This window comes from Sylvia atricapilla, chromosome 14 (assembly GCF_009819655.1).
Source record: "Sylvia atricapilla isolate bSylAtr1 chromosome 14, bSylAtr1.pri, whole genome shotgun sequence".
Taxonomy (NCBI): domain Eukaryota; kingdom Metazoa; phylum Chordata; class Aves; order Passeriformes; family Sylviidae; genus Sylvia; species Sylvia atricapilla.
Window position 1 is genome coordinate 4622519 of NC_089153.1, and position 21799 is coordinate 4644317.

At 50.3% G+C, this 21799-nt stretch overlaps 1 protein-coding gene across 1 annotated transcript in view; it reads left to right on the forward strand.

The window, feature by feature from the left end:
- The first annotated feature begins 2514 nt into the window (after positions 1 to 2514).
- LOC136367391 (rho GTPase-activating protein 7-like) overlaps positions 2515 to 21799 on the forward strand; it is a 48070-nt gene continuing 28785 nt past the window's right edge. Inside the window, exon 1 of the mRNA XM_066328949.1 lies at positions 2515 to 2635. Coding sequence (XP_066185046.1) covers positions 2515 to 2635 — 121 coding nt within the window. The remainder of the gene's footprint in view (positions 2636 to 21799) is intronic.

The following is a 21799-nucleotide window of genomic DNA, read 5'->3' on the forward strand; positions in this document are numbered from 1 at the left end:
AGCACGCCTCATGTTTAAGGGCCATGTCTGGGAAACAATAGGAGGTACTTTAACTCCTTTCTATGAACAGCCTGACTGTTCATTCTCGATTTTTTTGGCTTTATGAAACGGATTTTCTTCTTTACAGCTGTGATAGCTCCGTGAAATTGTAGGTGATGGCCACAGGCTCACTGGGCTCACCAAGTTAAATTCAGGACGAATTTGTGCTCCAAGAGGCACCAGACCTGAAGCTCATCCTGGCTTGCTGTCCCCACATGGAAGGGGCCAGCTGTCCACAGCAGCTGTGTGTGGGACAGGCAGCACATGCCCGGAGCCCAGCACAGGGCAGGGAGAGCACAGGCTGCAGAAAAGCTGCCGTGGGAGGAGGCAGGTCAGCCATGGCCACTGTGCCCCCGATGGCTCCTTCTCCAAACTCACAGCTCCTTCTCCCAGCAGCACAAAGGTAACTACACTGCCCTGGGATCAGGCTGTAGCAGAGCTCTGCAGGAGGCACAAAATGCATTTCACCTCTTTTAGAACCAAAATACTCTGGGGTTTGATAGTATAACTACAGTGGGAGGTGACACTGCAGGGATTAAGTGTTTAGTGTCCCAAAATGAAGGGAAATGAGCATAATATTGTTACTTTGCTGTCTCAGTCCCAGCTTCTCAGGGTGCTTTTCCCTTCCCCTGAGCAGCACCCATGTGCAAAGGCTGTGTGATGTCCCCAGCTGCCAAGGAGCTCTGCTTTGCCCTTACAGGATTCAGCTTGTCGCCATGTCCCCCTGTGTGGCTCACTGGGCACTGGGGTGGGAAACAGCCTCTTCCACATGTGTGTCTGCCACTGGTGTTCAGGTGGCCATTTATGGAATTTTTTCAAACCTAAATGCCTTTGTCATGTCAAGTCTCATCCTTGTGAAAGTGTAATTCCCTGTGATGCACCCTGGATGTGTCACCTTGTGCAGGACAAGCTTCCTGCCCTGAGCATTTCTCAAGGGACAATTCTCAAGTCAAGGAGGAGTAGGGAATGGCTGCTGCATGGCCTGGATACTCCTGCAGTGATAGCTGGGGATTGCATTTATCCAAACGTAAAGACCTTTTTGTAATGGCATTAAGCATTAAGGACATGCTTCCTCCTCATCCTGATCCTAATTTCAGACATTACAGAAAAAGTCCTGCATGTCAGTTTGTTGTATCAAAAGCATCATGTGTGGCTGAGAGCTGCCAGGTGTGCTCTGCAGGTCTCTGAGGAGGGGTCCTGGTCCCCAGGACTCTGAGGAGGGGATGCTCAGTGCTGCAGCTCACAGCTCAGAGCAGCCACTGTGCCTGTCAGCCTTGGGTTTCCTTCCTCTGGGGGACATTAATTAAGTTGTCTTAATCAGGATGCAGGCTTGCAACATCAGTCCACAACATAAGGGATCAGCCTGAGGGACTCCCAGGGTGCTCTCAGACCTCTCCTGGATGCAGGATGTGCTTGGTGAGGAGCATCCATGCAGCTCTGGGGGCTGGTGATGTACCAGCTGAGGTAGTGGTGACTGTGGCAGTCACAGGAGTGTGTCAGTGACAGCTGTGTGGCAGGGACATGTGTGTGGCAGTGATGTGTGTGCTGCAGCAGCTTGGCAAGTGTCCTGTGTGCTGAACTCACCCCAGTAAACACCACTGGAGCCCATTCCTGTGAGATACTGACCCAAACTGCCAGCACTAGACGTGGTGGATGTGTGACATGTAACACCAGCTGCCACCTGCAACCCCCTGCAATTCAAGTCACCTCCCCATTGATTTCTTTCCTTTTCCAGGCCTGATTTTGCCAAGGAGCTTCCCCAGTGCTGAGCTTGGAGTCAGGTGTTTGCTTTTTGTACATCCACACTTCCACTGTAAAGATGTTTCATTCTCACATCCCAGATGGGAAGGAAACCTAAATTTAATGGTTGCATGTGCTTGGAAGAGCAGATTTGTGTGGGCACTGTTTCCAAGCATATAACTGGACAGGTAAGTGGCAGAGGATTTTTTTTATATCCCCGTTGCTGCTTAAAGAATGGACAGCACAGGAAGGAAGTGCCTTTGGAGTGGAGTTTCTCTGGAGAATATTTAATCCGAGTCCTTTTCAAACAGAATGGAGTGGATCAAATGATCACTCAGGTAAATCCCCTAACACAGGAGAAACATTCTATTCTGTTTCTAGACCGAGCTGCTCCGTTCAAAATGAATCAAGACTCCCAAAGCCAAGCAAACCCACCCCACAACGAAGTGCAGTGTGCAGACAGTTGACACAGGGGTTGGGAATGCAGAGGTGCAGAGCTCCTTATTTATCCTGCCTGTGGGAGGACCAGCTGTGTTTACAGGAGGTGGGAGCCAAACCTCGCCGGGGCTGTGCTCTGGGACCCTGCTGGGGGCTCCTCGCCCTGCTCCTGCCACAGCCATGGGCAGCAGTGATCTGCAGGCTTCTCCTGGGCTCAACCTGCTCCTCTCCAGCCCAAAGGGCAGGAGCTGAGGGAATGGGGCTGCTTTGGTGCTGACCCGTGGCTCCTGTGCGAGGATGAGGATGGCAGCACGGGGGAGGCCCCACCTCAGGAGATGCCTCAGCGACCACCCCGGGGGCTCCAGCAGCTGGGGCTGGGACGGCTTCTGGAGAACAGCCAGGGAAAAACGCCTTGCAGGTCAGTCCAAGGGCAGCTGTAATCCCACACCGGGGTGATTCAGGCATCAGGGCTATGGCCATGATCAAGGAAGGGAAATACCTTTACTTTTTTGGTGGCCCTTTAATGCTGCTGCATTTTCTGTCACACCACAGAGCTGCTTTTACCCAGGCTGCTTTTCCACTGGTGGGACCATGCAGGTATTTTGAGCTGATGATTTCTATGTAGAGCTGGAAATACTCAGATTTACATAGAATTAAATTTTATACTTTTCGTTTAGCTGGAGTTTTGTAGACACTTTAAAACATGGCAGTGTCAGTCAGCCATGCAGTGCCCAAAAACCATAATGCCCAAAATTGACCTGAGTGGCTTTTAAACCTTCACTTTTGGTGCTTACAGAAACTCGTGAGCTTGAACCTGCGTGGTTTTTCAGGAAGCCTTGTGAGAAATAATCCTTCTCTGTGTCCAGCCACCTTTCCCCAGGTCTTGCAGCCCGAGCTCTCCAGCTGTGCACAAGCCTGTGCAGAGGTGGGCAGAGCAGACCCTGGGCTGTGTGGGGATGCTGATGGGCTGGGGGTGGCACGTGTGGGGCTGTGCAGGGTGAGCACTGGGCACAGGGCCTGAGCTGTTCTTCCTCTCAGGTGCATGGTGCCCAGCAGGGATCTGGCAAAAATAATAACTGCTCCACTTACTGAAAATGGCTGTCTAGATTCTTTTTCTTTCAAGCAGCTCGATGGGCTGTGCACAGATCTTTCCTCCTGGGGCTTGTGTTCATCTCACAGAGACGGGAGGTTTTGTAGCAGCATTTTGATTCTGGCCAGATGGGTGTCCCTCTCCGCATCCCTGAGAGAGAGTTCAAAATGAGTAAAGGTATTTCTCTTTTCCCCGAGCCCATGTACACTTCCCTTGTTATAAGCAGACCTTTCAGAGGTGCCAAGGGACTGGATTGTTATTGTAAACATCCCTGTTCCTCTGTCAAAGCAAGAGCCAACTTACCCTTTGGGCTGAAGTCGTCTTTCAGTTCACAGCTGGGATGGAGCAAAGAGGCTGTCAGATTAACTGGGGACTTTCAGAGGGGGAACAGGACATTGGGAATTGCTTTTGTGGACAAGATCTATGATTTTTGTGCCTCCAAGGCCCTCGAACCACTTTGAAAATCCTGGATTTAATTAGAGTGTGCTGGTCATGCCTCTGGGGTTTTGTGCCAAACCCAGTCAGTGCTGGCATCTGTGGAGCCCATCCCAGCAGACCTGCACGACAATCCACTGGAAGCACTGGGGGTTCATCACATGTTGGCACAGGACGTGCTGGGCAGGAGGAGTGTCAGGCATGGCCATTACTGAGGAGCTGAGTGACACACGTTCTGCCAGGTGGATGGTCTCTCCCTTCTGCAAGACAACAGCCAGAACTCAAATTGCAGCTCTTCACTCCAGATGGTGTGGAGAAGGCTCAGCACCATCAGGGAGCCTTTTGAGCTGGGCTGTGAGAAAGCAGCATGGACATATTTGTATAAGATGAAGGGATAGAGCTGTGGGTGGTGTTTGCCAGCCTGCACTAGGTGCAGGAGCTGTAATACAGCTGCTTCTTGGTTTGCCACAGGTACAGTGAGTGACAGGACACCCAAAGGCTGATGTGATTTGCGTGCACCAACTCCAGGGGATTTCCTGGAGGAGCTGGCTCCTGCACTGCTGTCCTCAGCTCAAACATCACAGTTCAGGAAAGAAATTGGTACAGTGGACAATGCTTCCACTGGAGACTGCATCATAGATCCAGTGGTGGATCCCTGTGATTCCTCTGGCCCCGTGGTGTCCAGCAGTGACAGAGGGGAACAGCAGGAGCCTGTAGAGCTTCTGCACTGGGCTGTCACTTGGGTGGGTGCTGAAACCCTCATCACTTGAAGGAGCCCCAGAAGAAGGGCTTTAAAATTTACTAAATTTTTTTACTAAAGGAAAATTATCAAATGCTTATTAAAGGCAAAACGTTGATGTTTTCCTGGTGTTCCTTCTGGTTCTCCTCCCACCTCTGAAGCCATCCCTTGCCCTCGCAGCCCCTCCCCACTGCTGCCCAGATGGCTGCCAGCTGCCCTGCTGCCCGCACGGCTTGTGCTCCCTGGCTGCAAGCTGCACACAAATGTACTGCTCTGTCTTTGTAAACAGGCTAAAAATACCGCGGTGCTGCTCCTCGGAGGGCCCGGGAGTTCAGAGGGGCTGGGAAGGAAGCCGGGGTCAGGCGGCCCCGGGGAGCGGCGTCACCGGAGCCACGGGATGGTTCCCTCTGGGGAGCGAGCCTGGCTGCAGAGAGGGACAGCACAGCACTGTCCTGCTGTCCTGCTGTCCTGCTGTCCTGTGGTCCTGCTGTCCTGCCGTCCTGCCACCCTGCTGTCCTGTGGTTCTACTGTCCTATGGTCCTGCTGTCCTGCTGTCCTATGGTCCTGAGGTCCTGCTGTCCTTCTGTCCTGCTGTCCTGTGGTCCTGCTGTCCTGCTGTCCTGCTGTCCTGCTGTCCTGCTGTCCTGTGGTCCTGCTGTCCTGCTGTCCTGCTGTCCTGCTGTCCTGTGGTCCTGCTGTCCTGCTGTCCTGCCCGCCTGGGCCAGCAGGGCCAGCTCTCCTCACATTAGTGCTTGTGGGTGTGCAAGTGTGACTTGGAAAGCTCCAGGGCTTTGTGCTCCTCTTTTGAAGAGGAATTGTTGCCTTTTCTACTCAGTTCCCGTGCTCAGTGTTATAGGAAGCAGTGTCCTGCAGAGTGTGGCTTCTCCAGCGCTGCCACTCCCCCCAGCTGGGGTGACAGGTCTGCTGAGCCCCTTTGCTGAGGGTGCCCTGTGTGAGGCTTGGCTCTCCATATCCTCTGGGAAAGGAAGTCAGAAAAGCCTATTCCTTCAGACATCCTATTTCAGAAGGCATCAGAAGCTAATTTCTCTCCTCACCACACCCAAGTACCTCGTGAAGGGATGTGACTGTCCCAACCACACCCTGGTCAGAGTGACCAGGGCCTGAGTGTGAATGTCCCTGTCCAGTGACACAGAAGCTGGTTCCAACCACAAACCTCATCAGTGGTAGCAAATTTCAGTTTGAGTTATATGCGTCGTAGGCATTGAGACCTGTAATATTCTTATATTTTGCTTCATTAGTGCTTAATCTTGTTAGCTGGTGTGAGGCTGCGTGGCGCAGAGTGAATCAGCAAAGAACACCAGTGCCCTGTCAGGTATCCTCTGTGTGCTGTGAGCGCTGAAAACACAGACCAGGGCTCAGCACTGGTCCCAGAGCAATGACACCTGTGTCTCTGCTGCTGTACCCTATCTGTTTCTCCATCTCTCCGCTGTAATGTAAATGCCACTGTCCCCTGTGTGAGCTGTGGCAGTGCAGCCAGACCAGGGCTCTGGGAGCTGCCTGGTGCTGGGCACTTCGGTCACAGACAAAGAGGGAGTTCATCCAGAGCTGGATAAATGCATGTGGATGGGCAATAAACACCTCAAAGCCCGAACACAGCACTAGCATCCTCTACCTGCCCACAGCCCGAGGGGACTCCAAGCCACACAGCCCTGGGGTGAGCTGGCACGAAGGTGGGTGCTGTCTTCATGCACCCTGGTGTGGCAGGGTCTGGTCACTTCACCCCAGGGACTGTTCACTGTCAGGGACATTCAAACCGTGCTCAGCTGCCTCTCCTCCAGGCGGAATGAATTCCACAGAGACTTCGTTTTCAAGAAAATAACCTTTGCTGTCCAAAAGAGTTTCAGTCTGAAAGCCTTCTGGTGCCAAAGCCCTGGATTTAGCCGGCTTTCCCCACTGCCCGTGCAGAGCCGGAGCAGTGTCAGGGTGGTGTGACACTGCAGCCCTCAGCAGTGTCACTCTGCCGGCCGCTGCCCCAGAGCCTCGGGATTTCTCACTGATGGACCCGCGGTGCTCGGAGCACCTCTGTGCGCTCCACTCCTCTCCATCCTGCAGCGGGACGGAGCTGTGTGTATCCCGTGTTTATCCCGCCGGTATTCCCGGCCGGGGCAGTGCCACCCACCCCTCGGCAGTGCCACACGCGGTCCCCGGGCCGCGGATGCCGATGAGCGATGGCAGCCCGAGAGGCCGCTGCGGAATTCCGACGGGGACAGAAAGGAAGCGGCGTGTCCCAGCCCCGCCGGGATGCGGCTGCAGGGAGCTGTGACCGGGCTGCTCTTTCCCAGGGAGGATTCTCCACCCCGTCCTGGGTGGGATCTCGGCCGTCCCGCTTAAAGCCCAGCAGATGGGCTTGGGAGTTCAGTGGCCCCAGGCAGGATTTGCTCACTTGCAGGGACACAGGAGTAACTTGTGCACGGCACAGGGACCCGCTGCAGCTGCCTCTCCCCATGGAAGGTAAGAGGAGGTTTGTTTTCTTTCCGTGGTTACTCTATTTCTTTAAGGTTTTTAAACCAGCAGTCAAACTATAGCGCAACTGGGCAGAAAACAAGGCACGAACTCAGGAGGGAACGGCAGAGATGTGGTCTGCCTGTTCCCTCCTGGGATGTGCTGCTTCTGTTTGGACTCAACAGCAAACAGCAAGCTTTTCCTTGATAGATTTTGTTTAGTGTTTAGAAGAAAAAATTTAGTTACTAGGAATTTTGAGGTCTAACACTTCAGCATCTGCAAGTCCCACGGTGGGCATTCAGCGGTCCCTGGACAGAGGCAGTGTGGCAGAAGGTCCCTGCCTGGCAAAGGTTTGTCCTCCCGAGGGGAGCAGCCACCCATCCTGCTGCCACCCGGCTGGCCCCAGCCCTGCTGTCCCCCAGGGACCACCAGGACCCTCCGAGCTCCCACGGGAGCCTCATCCCTGCGGTGTGAGCACAGCCAGGGCAGGGAATGGCTTTCCCATAGGGACCCAGGGGGATGGCAGAGCTGGGAAAACAGCAGCAGCAGGGACACTCTCTGTGGGGACAGCATGTCAGGCCTCCAGCATCAGAGGAGGTCACTCTGAGCATAAATGCATTTTTTTCTGAAAAGCAATAGCAAGAGTGATTTTTTTTTTCTTTTTTCTGGGAGGAAAGAAGGCAAGAGGAGACCTTGGGGGTGCCTGAGCCTGCAGCAGTGTGTGGCTGTCACCCAGCATGAGCAGGGGCTGGAGAGGGACAGTGCTGCTGCTCCAGGCCTCCATGCTCAGCTCCCACATCCTTCCCATGTCCCCTAGGGTGGTTTCTGTCTCAGCTGGATTAACCCCTCCATTTCTCTCTTACCTCATTCCTGCTGTGCCCAGGTCCCTTTGCCAGGGCTGGAGCTCCCCGACAGCAGGAACTGGTGCCCCATGCTGGGGCAATCCTGGCATTTCTCTGGCCATCAGCTGGGCCAGCCCCAGCTCCTGCCTTTGCCAAAGGCTTGCTTTGTAATGCCAGAAAAATCCTACAGCAACTCCGACAGCTCTGTAGGAGGGTATTAAGCGTCTGCGTGTCAGAAGGTGGCCTTTATTTTATTGCTTCATGTAAAACACTTTGTATTCTCTGGGCAGGAGAGGCAAGGGTTGCAGTGAATGTTTTCAGAAAGGGAATTAGTGCCATGTCCCTTCCCAGCGACACTCCCCTGTCAGACAGCCCTGGGGCTGCCCAGCCTCACCAGCAGCTCTGCTCTCACATGGATCTTGGAGGCCTGTTTGCCAGCACCACAGCTGGGAATAGTACTGCATTTCTTGTCCTTTGCCTCTCTATAAAATAAATCAAGCTGAGTTTTCAACCCTCTGTTTGCTGATGCTTTCTGGCCAAGTTTCGAGTCAATTTATTTCTCATTGCTCTGCGTCACCCTGGCAATGTGCCGAGCACGAGAAATGGGGAGAAACACAATTAGTTTGCTGCACTTCAGGCCAGAGCTGAGCATCCATCTGTTGGTCCACACAGGTCTCCCAGGCAGAAGTGGAGGTGTACTTTTAAAGGTAGAAAATGACTTGTGTTTCAGAAACGAATAAATTGTTAACATAAGCTAAGAGTCATGAGACAGGAATGGGTTGTGTTGCCAGGTATTCCCTGTATGAGCATTGTGCCCTGGAGAGCTGATGCAATGACCACTGTGGGAGGTGACCAGGGGGATGCTGGCTGGAGGTCTGGAAGAGCCAAGCTACAAGGAGGAACCCTCCTTTAGCCATGCCTGCTGTTCCATGGGGGTGCTGGGCAGGGAGAAGCCAGCCTCCACCTGCTCCCTGTGGGTTCATTCCCTGCTGACAGCTGCTGGCAGGGCCAGTAGGAGCAGAGGGCATGAAGCCCAGCCTGAGGTGGGCAGCAGGGCCAGCCAGGTCCCAGCAGACCACGGGGCCCTTCAGTGGTGAGGAAGATGCTGGGGGGCTGCTGGGGTCAGCACTCCTGGCTGGCAGCACGGGTCCCCCTGTCCCCAGCACTCACCCTATGTGAGCTATTAAGAAATGGAGAGGTGTTTCTGGGAGTGTTTTTGTGTGGATTGCTGCTCTTTTTGGTATAAATTTGCTGTTTCAGCTTCTGAAGTTCACCATTTCCATGGTTCACACTTCCAGGGTTAACGTTACCTGACACATGCCAAAAATCTGGCTCTCCAAAAAAATCTGACACTTGCTAAAAACTGGTCCAACAAGTCTTGTGCAGCAGGGGGCTGAGCACACACACTGCCTGCTGTTCCCATCCCTCCTCCACCTCATCCTTCTTCCCTCAGTGCTCCTGGGAAAAGGCAGGACCTGGAGCTGCTGGAAGGAATGTTTGTGTGGGAAGGGAGCTTGGCTTCTCTGGTGAATAAATCATGTAGGATCCGTTTTGTGCATTAAACAAAGCTTTATGCAAGGCAGATCCAAAGGAGAGGCCCTGCTGGTGGCTCAGGAGGTTTTACTGTGGTGCCTGACAGCCTCTGGAGCCTGGGCATCACTGTATCAGAGACCTGAAGCCCCTGAAGCAGGATTGGTGCTGCTCACCCTCCTTTCAGCTTCCCAGGGCTCTGACACTTCAGATTTTGCTGTTGTTTCCATGTTCCCCCAGGAGCAGGGAGTTTATAGGGGCAGGTCTGTGGTGGGTGCACAGAGGGTGCTTGTGTGAAGAGGTTCTTGTGCTGCACAGCAGCTTCCCACTTTCCTGCCCAGTTCTGAACTCTCACACAGGAATGAGGATCTTCTTGAAATGTGACCTTTTTTTTTCAGTTTTACTCCCCATATTTGGTATTTGTTTGTCCCTGCTTTCACAAAGCAGCCCAGTAATCAGATGACATCCCTGACTCATGTTGCCCATGATGGGGCTTTTCTACTTGTTAGAAAAAGCCTATTGATTTAATTTCTGTATCATTATTCAGCTAATATCAAATATGTCACTGATGGTGGTGCATGAAATCAAACAGAGTTTACAAAAAGGGTGAAATATTAAATAAACCTTGCCAAAGGGTGAGGAGGAGGTAGAGGTGAATGTGCAGGAAGGGTGCAGGGTGCTCTGTCTGCTGCTCCACCTCTTGATCTGGCTTCTGGGAAATGTTGGCCAGGCCACCCGAGCTGGTCAAACATGGGCACTGGTCACTGCTGGGGGACACTGGCTGAAAGCCTTGTCACTTATGGCCCAAGCTGCAGACCAGACATGGTCCCTGTCACCTGCACACCTCAGCCTGGGCAATGAGCTGTCACACACACTCATGCCTGCTCATACATACATGCAGCACTCACTGTTACACGTAAATACAGGTTTAGGTGCACAGAGGCACCTCAAGAGTGTGTAACAAAGCAAATCTGTGTGGGCTGGCTGTCTGGAGCTGTGGGAAAGGCCTGTCACACACAGCTTTCCCTGGGCTCTGGGGTAACTTGCCACTAGATGTCACAGTGTGCTTGGGTTTGCGGGGATGAGGAGTGCCACCTGTGCTGGGGACCCCCAACCAACCCACTCTGGGCAGGGCAAAACTGCTCCCTAAAGTCCCTTTGCTGGACCAAAGCACACAAATAGCATCTTTCTGTCTGTTCTTGTCTTCTAGAGCATTTTGGAAACATTTCTGGCTTTCATGTGGCGCTCAGCAAAGTCTGAGAGACCAAGAGGTGACTGGAGAGGTTCACCTGGTGCCAGCCCATGGGGGTGACCCTGGTGGGACCCCTGCCCTGGCAGGTATCCAGGGGCCCTGCTCCCACTGTCAAACTCTGATTGACATCAGATGATGCAGCAGGAGCTCACTGTCTGTGTCCCAAAGCTCCTGCTCTAAGGGGGAACAAGTTTTGCCACTCCACCAGCACAAGGCAAAGGAACAGGCACTCGTGCAGCTGCCTGGGGCTGACCTCTGCCTAAACCATCCCCATGGATATTTATAGGCACACAGGAAACCATGCCGGACCCTGCACTTCCTCTCCCGTCCAAGCTGAATCTTTAATCAGCTCAGTAGCACAGGGAGCATTAATTTTGTGTTTTCCCACTGAGCATTGTGCTGAGCAGGGGTAGAATATGCACATGGTCAGCTTTGGGCAGGCTGGTGATGGGATAGGCAAGTCATCTTCTGAACTTGTTACAGCTCTGTAAAAACCTTTATTAAAGGTATTATTTAAAGACTAGGAGTATATGAGTGTGAAGCGTTTGCTGAGTAACTAAAGCAATGACAACATTCACAGCCTCCTGTTTGAAGTGGTTTATGTACAGACCCAGGCTGGTGAGGCCACCCCACCCAGGCAGCTCTTGGGTGAAGTGTAGCTGTTGAATTAATGATGGCATCACTCTGTGCCACCAAAATCAAACAGAGCTTTCCCAGTCTAAGACTAAACAAACGACACAGCCAGGGATGTGCAGTGGGATACTTTCCTCGTGTTCTCTCTGATCCTGACTCCAGGCTCTGCCCAGCCTGAGCTGGGATATTGTGCTCTGGATGCTGGTCCAGCCTGGAGAGCAGCTCCTTGTGTACAGGGATGTTGGGTGGATACAGAGGTGCAGAGAGTGAGGGAAAGCAGGGCTGTGCTCTGTGTGTGCACAGGGGAGCCACTGCCTGCACCCCTGAACCTGGAGGGATGTAAGCAGCAGCCAGTGATGACCTGGCTGTCACACCGTGCTGCCCAGGCACCCAGCAGTGTGTGCTCCCTGCCACAGACAAGATGGATGGGCTGCTGCTGCAAGCCACTCGCTGCGATTAATTTTCACCACATAAATCTTCCTGACCAACAACACATTATTGCTTTCCTTTGTCTGGGATTGCCTTTCCCCCCTTCCTTGGAACCAGTCCAGAACATCTACAGATCTTAGCCACAGCTAGTGACTGTGCCTTAGTATTAGGAGTCTCCTGAAATACTCCATGTGCTGCTCTTTCCTTAGAGAATGAGAGCTGAGCACACTGTCATTCCCATCCCCCTGCAGCAGCCAGCGCAGCAGAAGGTGCTTGAGCAGAGCTGGGAGAAGGAGGATTTGCTCTGCTGGGGGGCTGGTTCCAGCTCTGGGGAAGTGGTGTAGCCTCAGAGCATTCCATAAAAACATGGACACAATCTGACTCCTGCTCCAAGCAGACACTGCCAGGTGAAGCCACCTGCCCAAGCTCCAAAAACACCCCAGAGTGCTCCTTCCTGTGGCACAGGAGGGTGGCAATACAGATTCACTGCTGTAGGATAGAGCTGGGACTTGGAACAGCAACTCTTTGAGAAAAAAAACCCCTATGTATAAAAAAGAAAAAATAAAAATTAACATAAATCTAATTTTCCGCAGTTATCACCAATCTCGGATTAATTCTGCAGCATGACCAAACTGCTGCAAGGCCCCACACTGGTATGTTAAATATGTCCCACTGCATGTATTGAATGTGATTTCCAGGCTGAGGGCTTCTGGAGGAGAGTGCAGATAAGGGCGTGCTCGAGGCAGCTGCCCAAGAGCTCTGCGGGAGCAATCTGTGGGCACAGACACGTGCAGGGCCCCAAGTTTCCTTTCACTTGTTGGGTTTTTTCACTCTTTTTCTGTCCTGTCACCCTCGGGTGTGTCAGCTTTTGATTTGCACCAGCCAAAGGGCAGGATCTGGAGCCTGGCCATTAATTCTCTGCAGGGAGAGCCCAGGGCAGCATGGGTTTAGCCCAGCCTTTAGCAGTGGGCTTACAGGGCAGTTCCCTCACTGTCCCACAGCCAGAGGGTTTGACAGAGGCTTTGCCATCTCTTCTCTCCTTCCCTGGGGCTATGTGGATACTCCTGGAAATGAAGTGCATTAGCTTCTCCACCTCCTGAAGGCAGAACCAACTTTTCCCCATTTATCCCACTCCCCTGTTGGCTGGGAATGCAGCACAGGCTCCTGCTGCATTCCCCATGGTGGTGTGCAGTGCCCCAGAGCTGGGATGTGCCAGTGCCAGGGAACTGTGCCCTGCCAGCAGGAAGGAAAGTGCCCCCTCATTGCTTCTGGGCTCTACTTCAGAGCTGCCCAACTCAACATCAGCCACGTGCAGGGGGTTTGTCTGTCCAAGCCCTCAGTGTGTGATGTCTGCTGAGGGCAGCACGGCTCTCCCAAGGAGATGAGCTGAGCCCAGCAGTGGGCAGTGCTCCCAGGCCCCCATCCCAGCAGCCCAGAAGTGTCTGTGGGTCCTGCAGTGGGGCTGGGCTGGGCTCTATGCACCTGCTGCATCCCCGTGGCGAGGGAGTGCAGGCACAGACCTGAACCCTGCGGTGTAGAGCTTGTCCAGCTCAGGGAAAGAGAAATTCTTCCCTTTGCTGGAATCAGTTGGAGGCAGGGGTTGGGGTGGCTCTGCCCCAGGGGCTGCACTGCCCCAGCTGAGGTGCAGTGATGATGGATACCCCACACCCTGCAGGTCTACAAGTGAGAAAACTCCTCAAGCCATTCTGTTCCCAGGGAAAGTGGACAGGAGAGGAGCTTCCCAGTATCTGCCTGAAGTAAATATCTGGCTCAACATCAAAGCATTTGAATCAATGGGCATTTTTCCCTTTTAGGGGATGAGCAGCTGACCAGAACCTGGGATCAATCTGCACAGTCAGTGAGCTGGCCTTGGGGGCCAGCAGGGTGTGAATAGGAAGGATTTTGCCTGGGATCCCAAGACTTCTGAGCCTTTCAAGGCAACCCATGAGTGCACAAAGCAGAGCCCACGAGCATCCCAAGGTGTGGGATCCATTCTCAGCGTGTCCTGGAGTCGCTGCAGCAGCTGGCACAGGAGGGATGTGCTGCTGCCAGGAGCAGGGAGCACACGATGTTCAGGGAGGAGAGGTCAGGTCTCTTCCTGTTTAGATGTTTTCAAAAAAATGCTTAAGCTTTTTAGTGGAAAAATGACTGAGGGAACCATCCAAATTTGGAAACAGGAAATACTGGACTAGCAATAAATATAATTTTGACAGCTGAAATGAGAGGCAAGTGATTGCCAGGTGGGGCTGGTAAAGATGCTGCTGGGCCAGCAGCTCGTGGGGGAGCTCAGCAGCCACGGGGCAGGTTCTCACTGGGACACTACCCAGCACTGCCATGCCAGGTGCCAGAGCCAAGTCACTGGGTGTCTCTCACCTCAGGATCTCCCAACACAGTGCCAACAGTCAGCAAAATGTGTCCTTCAAGTGGAGGACTCCTCATGTTTCCAGCCATGGATATACTGAAAACTAGGGCACAGAAATCAGAATTTTTATGGAGTATAAATAGCAGCAGGCTTCCCCGTGCCAGCTTACCTGTGTGATGTTAGCTGCTCAAATCCAATGTCAGCCCTGCTCTTGACTCTCTCTCCCCTTCAGCAAATCACTGAAGCTCCCCAAGCCCCTTTCTAGCCATATGTTACGTTGATGTAATGCTGCTTCCAAGTCTGTGCAATTACTTGATAGCTCCTGCATCTGATGGCAAGTAATATGCCCTCAGGGCTTTGCTTCAGTTTTGCCCATTGATTTGCTGTGTGACCTTGAGCACCACATCAAATATACTTTCAATATTCAAAGGAATTTTGCTCATTGATGCCCATGGTCAAGCTATCCAAACTCCTGCTCTACTCCCAACTTTCCAAGCAGTGTCTGCTCATTATTTATTGCAAAATTTAAGGGTAGAAGTTAACCTAAAGTACAAAAGAGATCTGGGAGCCTATGTTCCATTCAAATTCACCTCAAGCAAGTTTCAATGGAGCTTGAAGAGCCTAAGAAACGTAGATACTTCTGAAAATGTCATCCTGGCTGTACCTGGAGGCTGTGACACTCCACAGACACCTGAATCACTCAGGCGAGCTCCCCTTGCTGATCCAGCCTGATGGCTGCAGAGCTGGCAGAGCACTGAATATGCACATATTTAATGTCTGCTGTGCTGGAGGGGGAGGACGGCTCCAAGTGAAAACTGTCCTGCATTCAAATGTGTTCTCCAAAGCTGAGACAGGTCTCCCCAACCTCGAGCTGAGCACTGACAGCTACCCCTGTGTGCTGGGGCACGGTCTGGAGGGGCTGTGGGGTGCTGCTTTCTTCCTTGGTCTCTGCATGGGAGGAGTGGGCTGTGGGATCAAGGAATGGGGTCTGTTTGCTGGAAAAAGGAGCAGCCAAAGGAGAAGTCTGGGCAGAGCTGATCCTGTCGCTGGGGTTGACTCTGACTCTGATGTACAGGGTTCTGAGAGTTTTCTCTGTGCATGTTTGTGTAAGGAACAACTGTGGTTTTCCCTTTACCTTTGCTGGAAGATGGCTGTGAAACAGCATGGTCAAGAAGCAAAGCTGCTGTCTGAATATTTTAAGAACTTTTGCCTCTGTTTTCTGTGAATGTTGATTAAGAGTAAATGAGACATGGAAAAACAGCCAGTATGGATTTTACCCTGGGACCATTCTGGGAATAAGCACACAAAAATAACCCTTTCCTAAAAATGTTCTTTACAGCCCCACCCTGCAGGAATGATGTTCCCTGCAATGACCCCAGCCTGGACAGCACTGGCAGACCGGAGCTGAACTTCAGCTCTGGTTCACACTCAGCAGTTCCTTTTTACAGTGCAAACAGAGGTGATTTGTTGAGGAGCCACGTACCAGAGTGGGGACTGTAGGGTCTGGCTGCCTGTCACCCAGCCCAGTGACAGCCATGGACTGGGGACAGGAGACTGCAGTGACAGCAGCAGCAGGATTTGCTCCCCGCCTGCTGCTCCTCTCTGTACCTGCAGTGCAAAGCAGTTAAACTGCAACACGGGGTGCAGGTAATGTCAGCACACCTGGACACAGGAGCTCTGCTGTGCAAGCCAGTTCTTGGAATCTGCAAAGTGCTTCATGCTCCTTGCCTTGTGAAACAACACTGAAACAGTGTGATGTGTAATCTCTACAAATGCTCCAGCTTCTACACACAAGCCTCAAACCACTGAGACAGTCACCCCACATCAGTGAAGATGAGGGCAGTGATAGACTTGGATGCTTTAAAGAAGTAGAGCTACAGACCTCGGCTGTGCTCTGATTATTTTCTTTGAATTTGCTTCCTTTCCACTGCTTTTTTATAGGGAGACATAAATAATCTTAAATTCCAGATCACCCATGGGTCCAAAATTTAGCTGTAACAGGGACTTCTGCCAACTTTTACAAAAGGATTTTGCTAACATGAAAGAAAATAACTCATACATAATAAACACTCCTCCTGACCCACGTTATCCTTTTGCATTTAAGGTCAACTATCTCTGAAAGGAGGAAAAAAATATATAAAGGAGATGCAGAAAGTCAGCTGCAACAACAAACCAAACCCCTGCCTGAAGGTCCTCCTATCAGGGCTGTTCACAGCTGCCACTACATTTTTTCCTTGGCCTGAATAATGTAAATACTGGGCTGGGGAGTGCTTTCCTTTACACTGGTGTAAATCTGGGCTGGAGCTCCGAGCCTGACCTGGCCATGCACACACTTTATCCCTGGCAGCCCTGCCCAGGGTAAGGGACCTGCTTCCTCTGAGGAGCTCGCCTTCCTTTGATGCTCGCTGCTCTGTGGAATAAAGGGCTAAATTCCTCTTGTTTCTTGAAATAAACTTGCAAAGCCCTTGACCTTCCTGAGCTGGAAGATTATGTTTACAGATTGTTTAATTCCATTTGTCTTCCTGAGCTTGTGAGAGGGACAGCAATGTGGTTAAGGGAGGGGGAGCTGTGCTGTGACCGGCCTCTTTTGGTATCAGAGACAAGACACTGATGAATCTCATCACTCTGAAGGGTACAGCCAGCCCCATTACTTTTTGGAGAAGGAAGGAAGGGAATTATTTACTAGAATCCCCTGTGATTTGGCTTTATATAAAGTTCATGAGGCAGCAGTGTAATCTTTTGTGTTTTGTTATCTATTCTCATGGCGTCTTCCAAGACACCAGTGCTTGTGGACTTTTAGAAAAATATCATCAGGTGATTCCACAGCAGCAGCTCTTTTCAAGTGTTACACCATCTAAACACGTGTCCTCTACGCTTTGATTGCTGCCTGAAGTCAGGGGAGTCAGGAGAAACAAAGTTTATCAGAGGGCAAGAGTCAAAGCACAAGGAGGGGAGGTTACTGACATACCTAAATTAAAGTGTAGAGCTTTATTTAAAGGCTGTAGAAGCTGGAAAAAAGCTCTTTAAGACAGAAACCATCTTTTCTCCGAGGCCTGGGAGGCACTGGGAGGCCTCACGGGTGTCATCACCAGGTACTTGTAATAATGTCACTATTTCCAGAAGTCTTGGCACGAGCAGCATGGCAGGAGAGGAATTGTGATGGGTAGCTGACTGAGGATAATGGATAGTAGGATGAAATCGAGAGGAAAAACTTAATTGGAATTAACTAGCTGAGAAAAGCCTCTTGATCTGTCAGACAGTGAAATTGCCTCCCAGGAGCAATGGTATAGTCTCAACCACGTGGGCATTTAAAGCTAGTCTAATGTCTATGATTCCCTGAGTTAACTGGAGTATCTCAATAATTGGAACTGACACAAAGATTTATCTTCTTTGATTGACTAGCTTTCATAGAGGCTCATCTCTTTGTGGTGCAGCACGGAGCTTTCGGGGCAGCTGTTTGCACTTAAACTGCCAGGAGCTGACAGTGTGTATCCATTTCAGCTCCTCAAATGTGTTCTTTGAAAAAACACTTAAATGGCTGGAATAGACAGTACTAATCATTCTGCAGGAAAATGGAGCATCCTCACCTGGGGCTCAGGGCTATCCATCTCCCTGTGCCAGTGCTGGGCCATCCTGCAGCAGCACAGGCATTTGGGTGCATTACTGCCAAGCACCCAATCAGCCTGAAAAATTGGGCTGATTTGGCTGAGGCAATAAAAGGGGAAGGTGTTTTGCCAAATGTAGAAAAACAAATGGTTGGTATCTCAGCGGTTACAGCAGAGTAGGATTAATGACAGCGAGATGATGGGAATGATCTCCCATGCTCATTTTTCCTGATTTCAGAAGAGACAGTGTGTGGCTGGCCTGAAGGGTGAGGTCTGCAAGGGCTTTTGTGTTTGGATTTTCCCATTCATTCACCTGCTGTATGACCTTGTGCTTATCTCCTCTCTGGCTTTGCCTTCTGTAGGTTTACACCTACAGAAAAGGGCACATCCAACTCTCCAGCCTTGGCTGGGAGCTGGGTTCCTACTTTGTAGTGGCAGCATGTTGGAAAGGCTCTTTGGAACCCTTCCACTTCTCTGCCACTGACAGACAGAGGGATAGTGTCTTCTCTGCCAAAGAGAGTCAGATCTGACTGAGATAGCCTTGCAGTATGCAAAATATTAGGTCAAGATGTTTTGCAGAAAGTGAGAAATTGCTTGTCTGCGGGGCACAACTTACAGGTGTTTACATGTGCTGGCATCCTAATATTGACAGGAAAATGTGTTTTATTCTTGGTCCTCCTAAAGCCATTTACATGGGGAATTCATACTTGATTTGCCACCTTACCTTCTCCCATTCAGCAGAGCTCTTCAGTACCTTCCCCTGTATTTTGGTCCTTCCTGGAGTGTGCAGATAGAACTTGGGGTACCAAAATCCCTCTTCTGCTAACAGAATATATGGAAATATTAACTCCCAAGCTGATTAGTGTGTGGATTTACAAATTTGGGATAACCACATCAGGCTGGACATGAGAGAGGAATAAGCTCTTTCTGCCAGAGATGAAATCCACTTGGCCTGTTTGCCGGTGGCAGCACCAGATCCAGCTTCAGGTCACAGCTTGTGGCTGCCACTCCATGGCTGTGAGGCTGCAGAGCTCTGAGTCACAGCCCCAGCCCAGAGCCACAGCCTGTCCCAGCCCAGCAGCCTGCAGGCATGCATTTCCCAGAGAGTTACACAGCCTCCCTCTGCAGGCAGAGAAGCCTGAGCAGCACTGCTGCCTCTCCTGCAGGTTTCCTTTCAGCTCCAGCACAGAGACACAGCTTCACTCTCCCTCCAGTGTCTGCCCCACTTGGAAAAATGGAGTTCTGTGCCCTGAGATTTCTGTAATGCTTCACTCTGACACAAGTTCTGTTCTGCTATTAAACCTTCCATGTCACTAAACTTTTTCAGGTTCTCAGTGCTCAGCTGGCTCCTCCACTGGCCACAGCCACCAGTGCCTAAATGACCCAGTTAGGGCAATTAAATTAAATATGGCCATATTTTCCCTGGAATGCTGTCAGGCATATGAGGATAATATTCTGATATACTTTTTTAAGGGTAACTGGTTATAAAGGGGTTTTCATCCCATTGGAACATCATTTTTCAAACTGCTCTTTCTTCTGCTATGAAAAGTTTAAATTAAATATATCTATACAAAATAGGGACAAAAGAAACTGAAAATTTAAACTGAAAATTAAGGAGGCAGTTGATAGTAAATGGTTATTTAAAATTGTGGGGTGGGGAAAAAATGAGAAAAGGAAAAGAGTTAAAGTACCCTAGAGAAGTGGGCTTTGGGTAACACTTGTAAAGCTAAAACTGATTGGTACCACTTATTACACTCTCCCATTAAATTTCTTCATTCACTTTGTTGTTTTTAGAGTCTCCTCAGGAGATCATCTGTTCTGCTGAGCAGGACTCTGTCTGCATGTGGGCTCTGGGGTTATCAAATAAAACCCTTTTCTCAGAGAGCAAACCCCTTCCAGCCCAGAAGGGCCCCAGTGGAGCAGCTGGGGCTGGTCAGGGTGTGACACAGAGCCCTTGAGCTGACCCACATGGACCAAATCCAGCTCTGGTGGCCACCCAAGTGTCCTGGGGAATGTCCTGCTGTTCAAAGACACCATGGGGGAGCACTGAGCATCCTCTCTCTTTGCTGACCTCTCTGCTTCTGCCCCACCATTCCTGGGCTGGTTTCCCACACCTGTTCTCCTTCAAAAAGTCCTTGAAGAGCACTGGCCTGAAAGTGCCAGCTTGTCTTACAAGCCACAAATCCTGCTGCTTTCTCATGTTGTGCAAGAGTGCAAACAAATATTAGTTGTAAAATGATTCAGTTTTTATGAAACCCAGCTAGACCATTTGGCTTTTAATAGCATCAGCCCCGAATTACACGTCTGGACTAGACACAGTGCAGAGATTAATTTCCTTTAATTTGTTCCAGAGTAACTCACAATTCAATTTAACTGAGCAGTTCCTTGTTCTCTTATTCTGGAATGATGGATTGTGAAATGCACTCCTTTAAATTAATCCAGACACTTGATTTTTGTCAGCAGAGTAATCTTTCTCAGCGGTATGCTAAGTATGCTTTTAAAAGGTATGGTGAATATGAATGATATGCACTTGGTTGATGATTTAAGTGTTTACACTTTCCAAACCTTGCAGAAAAAACAAATACAGCTTAGCTGCATTTTGTTTTATAACCTTTTAGAAGTGATCATTCAAATAACATCAAAAGGATTTAAATGGATTTCTAAATTTGATGGTACATGTGAGGGCAACTCCCTTCTCATCAGAGAACCATGATTTTGAAATGGGGCTGAGCAAAGCTTGTTTCTGATTGCAGGGCTTCCATAGATCATCCACAAAGATTTCTATTGGAGCCATTAATGGTAAAATATTTCATGTGGGTGCTGTCACTGCTTATGCTGGCCTGATGTTGCAACACAGCAGTGTCCTTTCCTTTTTTTTTTTTCTTTCCCTTTTGCCGTTTTTATTTCTTAAAGATGAAGTGGATCATTTGTGGAGAGGAGCAAAGAGGCCGTGTATGAATATTTGTTTTTCTATACTGCCTCCTTTAGAAGAATTGCAAGAAGTTACAGTGAAGTTGAGTAAGTGATATTGATGTAAACCAACCCATCAGGTCCTGTCAGCCCAGGCACTCCCTCACTCTCTATTATCAGAGGTAAGGACTATCTGAATGCCACAGCAGAAACTGCACAGCATTCCTGTGTCCAGCTGGAACCTGACAACAATAGTTATTCTTAAATGTGGGGAGACAAGGCAAAGCCTCCTGTCACAGAAATATGTGGCAGGGCTTTGTAGGCAAAGGTAAAGGTCCCTAAACTTAGCAACACATGAACTGCAGCACACACCTACCCATCCATTCTCAGAGGGTTTGCACCTACAGAAAAGGGCACATCCAACTCTCCAGCCTTGGCCGGGAGCTGGGTTCCTACTTTGTATGTAGTGGCAGCATATTGGAAAGGCTCTTTGGAACCCTTTCACTTCTCTGCCACTGACAGACAGAGGGATAGTGTCTTCTCTGCCAAAGAGAGTCAGATCTGACTGAGATAGCCTTGCAGTATGCAAAATATTAGGTCAAGATGTTTTGCAGAAAGTGAGAAATTGCTTGTCTGCGGGGCACAACTTACAGGTGTTTACATGTGCTGGCATCCTAATATTGACAGGAAAATGTGCTTTTTTCTTGGTCCTCCTAAAGCCATTTACATGGGGAATTCATACCTGACTTGCCACCTTGCCTAAGTAGCTAATATGTACCTTGTTCCTTCCAAACCTAACTCTGCTCCAGCCTGTGACATTCCTCCCAAGTAATGTTGGGGATGCTTGGTGAGCAAAAGAAATGCATTTGTGTTTGCTATTAGTCTGACTTAGTCACCACTGCTTAAAGAAGAAGGTGAAAATTTGCAATGTGCTTCATACTCCTTGCCAGCCCTCTCTCAAGACAATGCTGTGGTGACCTGTCAGCTCCATGTCCTGTAATAACAAGTACAGGAAAGCCATCCAAGGAAAATAGTTTGTCTCAATGAAGGGGTTGTGTTATTCCTGGACACATGTAAGAACGGATGCAGCCTCCCATCACAGACTGGCAGCAAGCTTTGCTCCAGTCTCAGGCAAGGACTGAGTGCTGCTGAAATCTGAAGTGAGCTAAAGCACATCAATGTCTTTTGAATGTGAAGTGCTTTTATGAGCAATTGTATTGGTTTGGGTGCTTCAGTGTCAGGATTTCTATTTTGAACATCTTAGCAGTAATCTTCTTCAAATTCAGAATGTG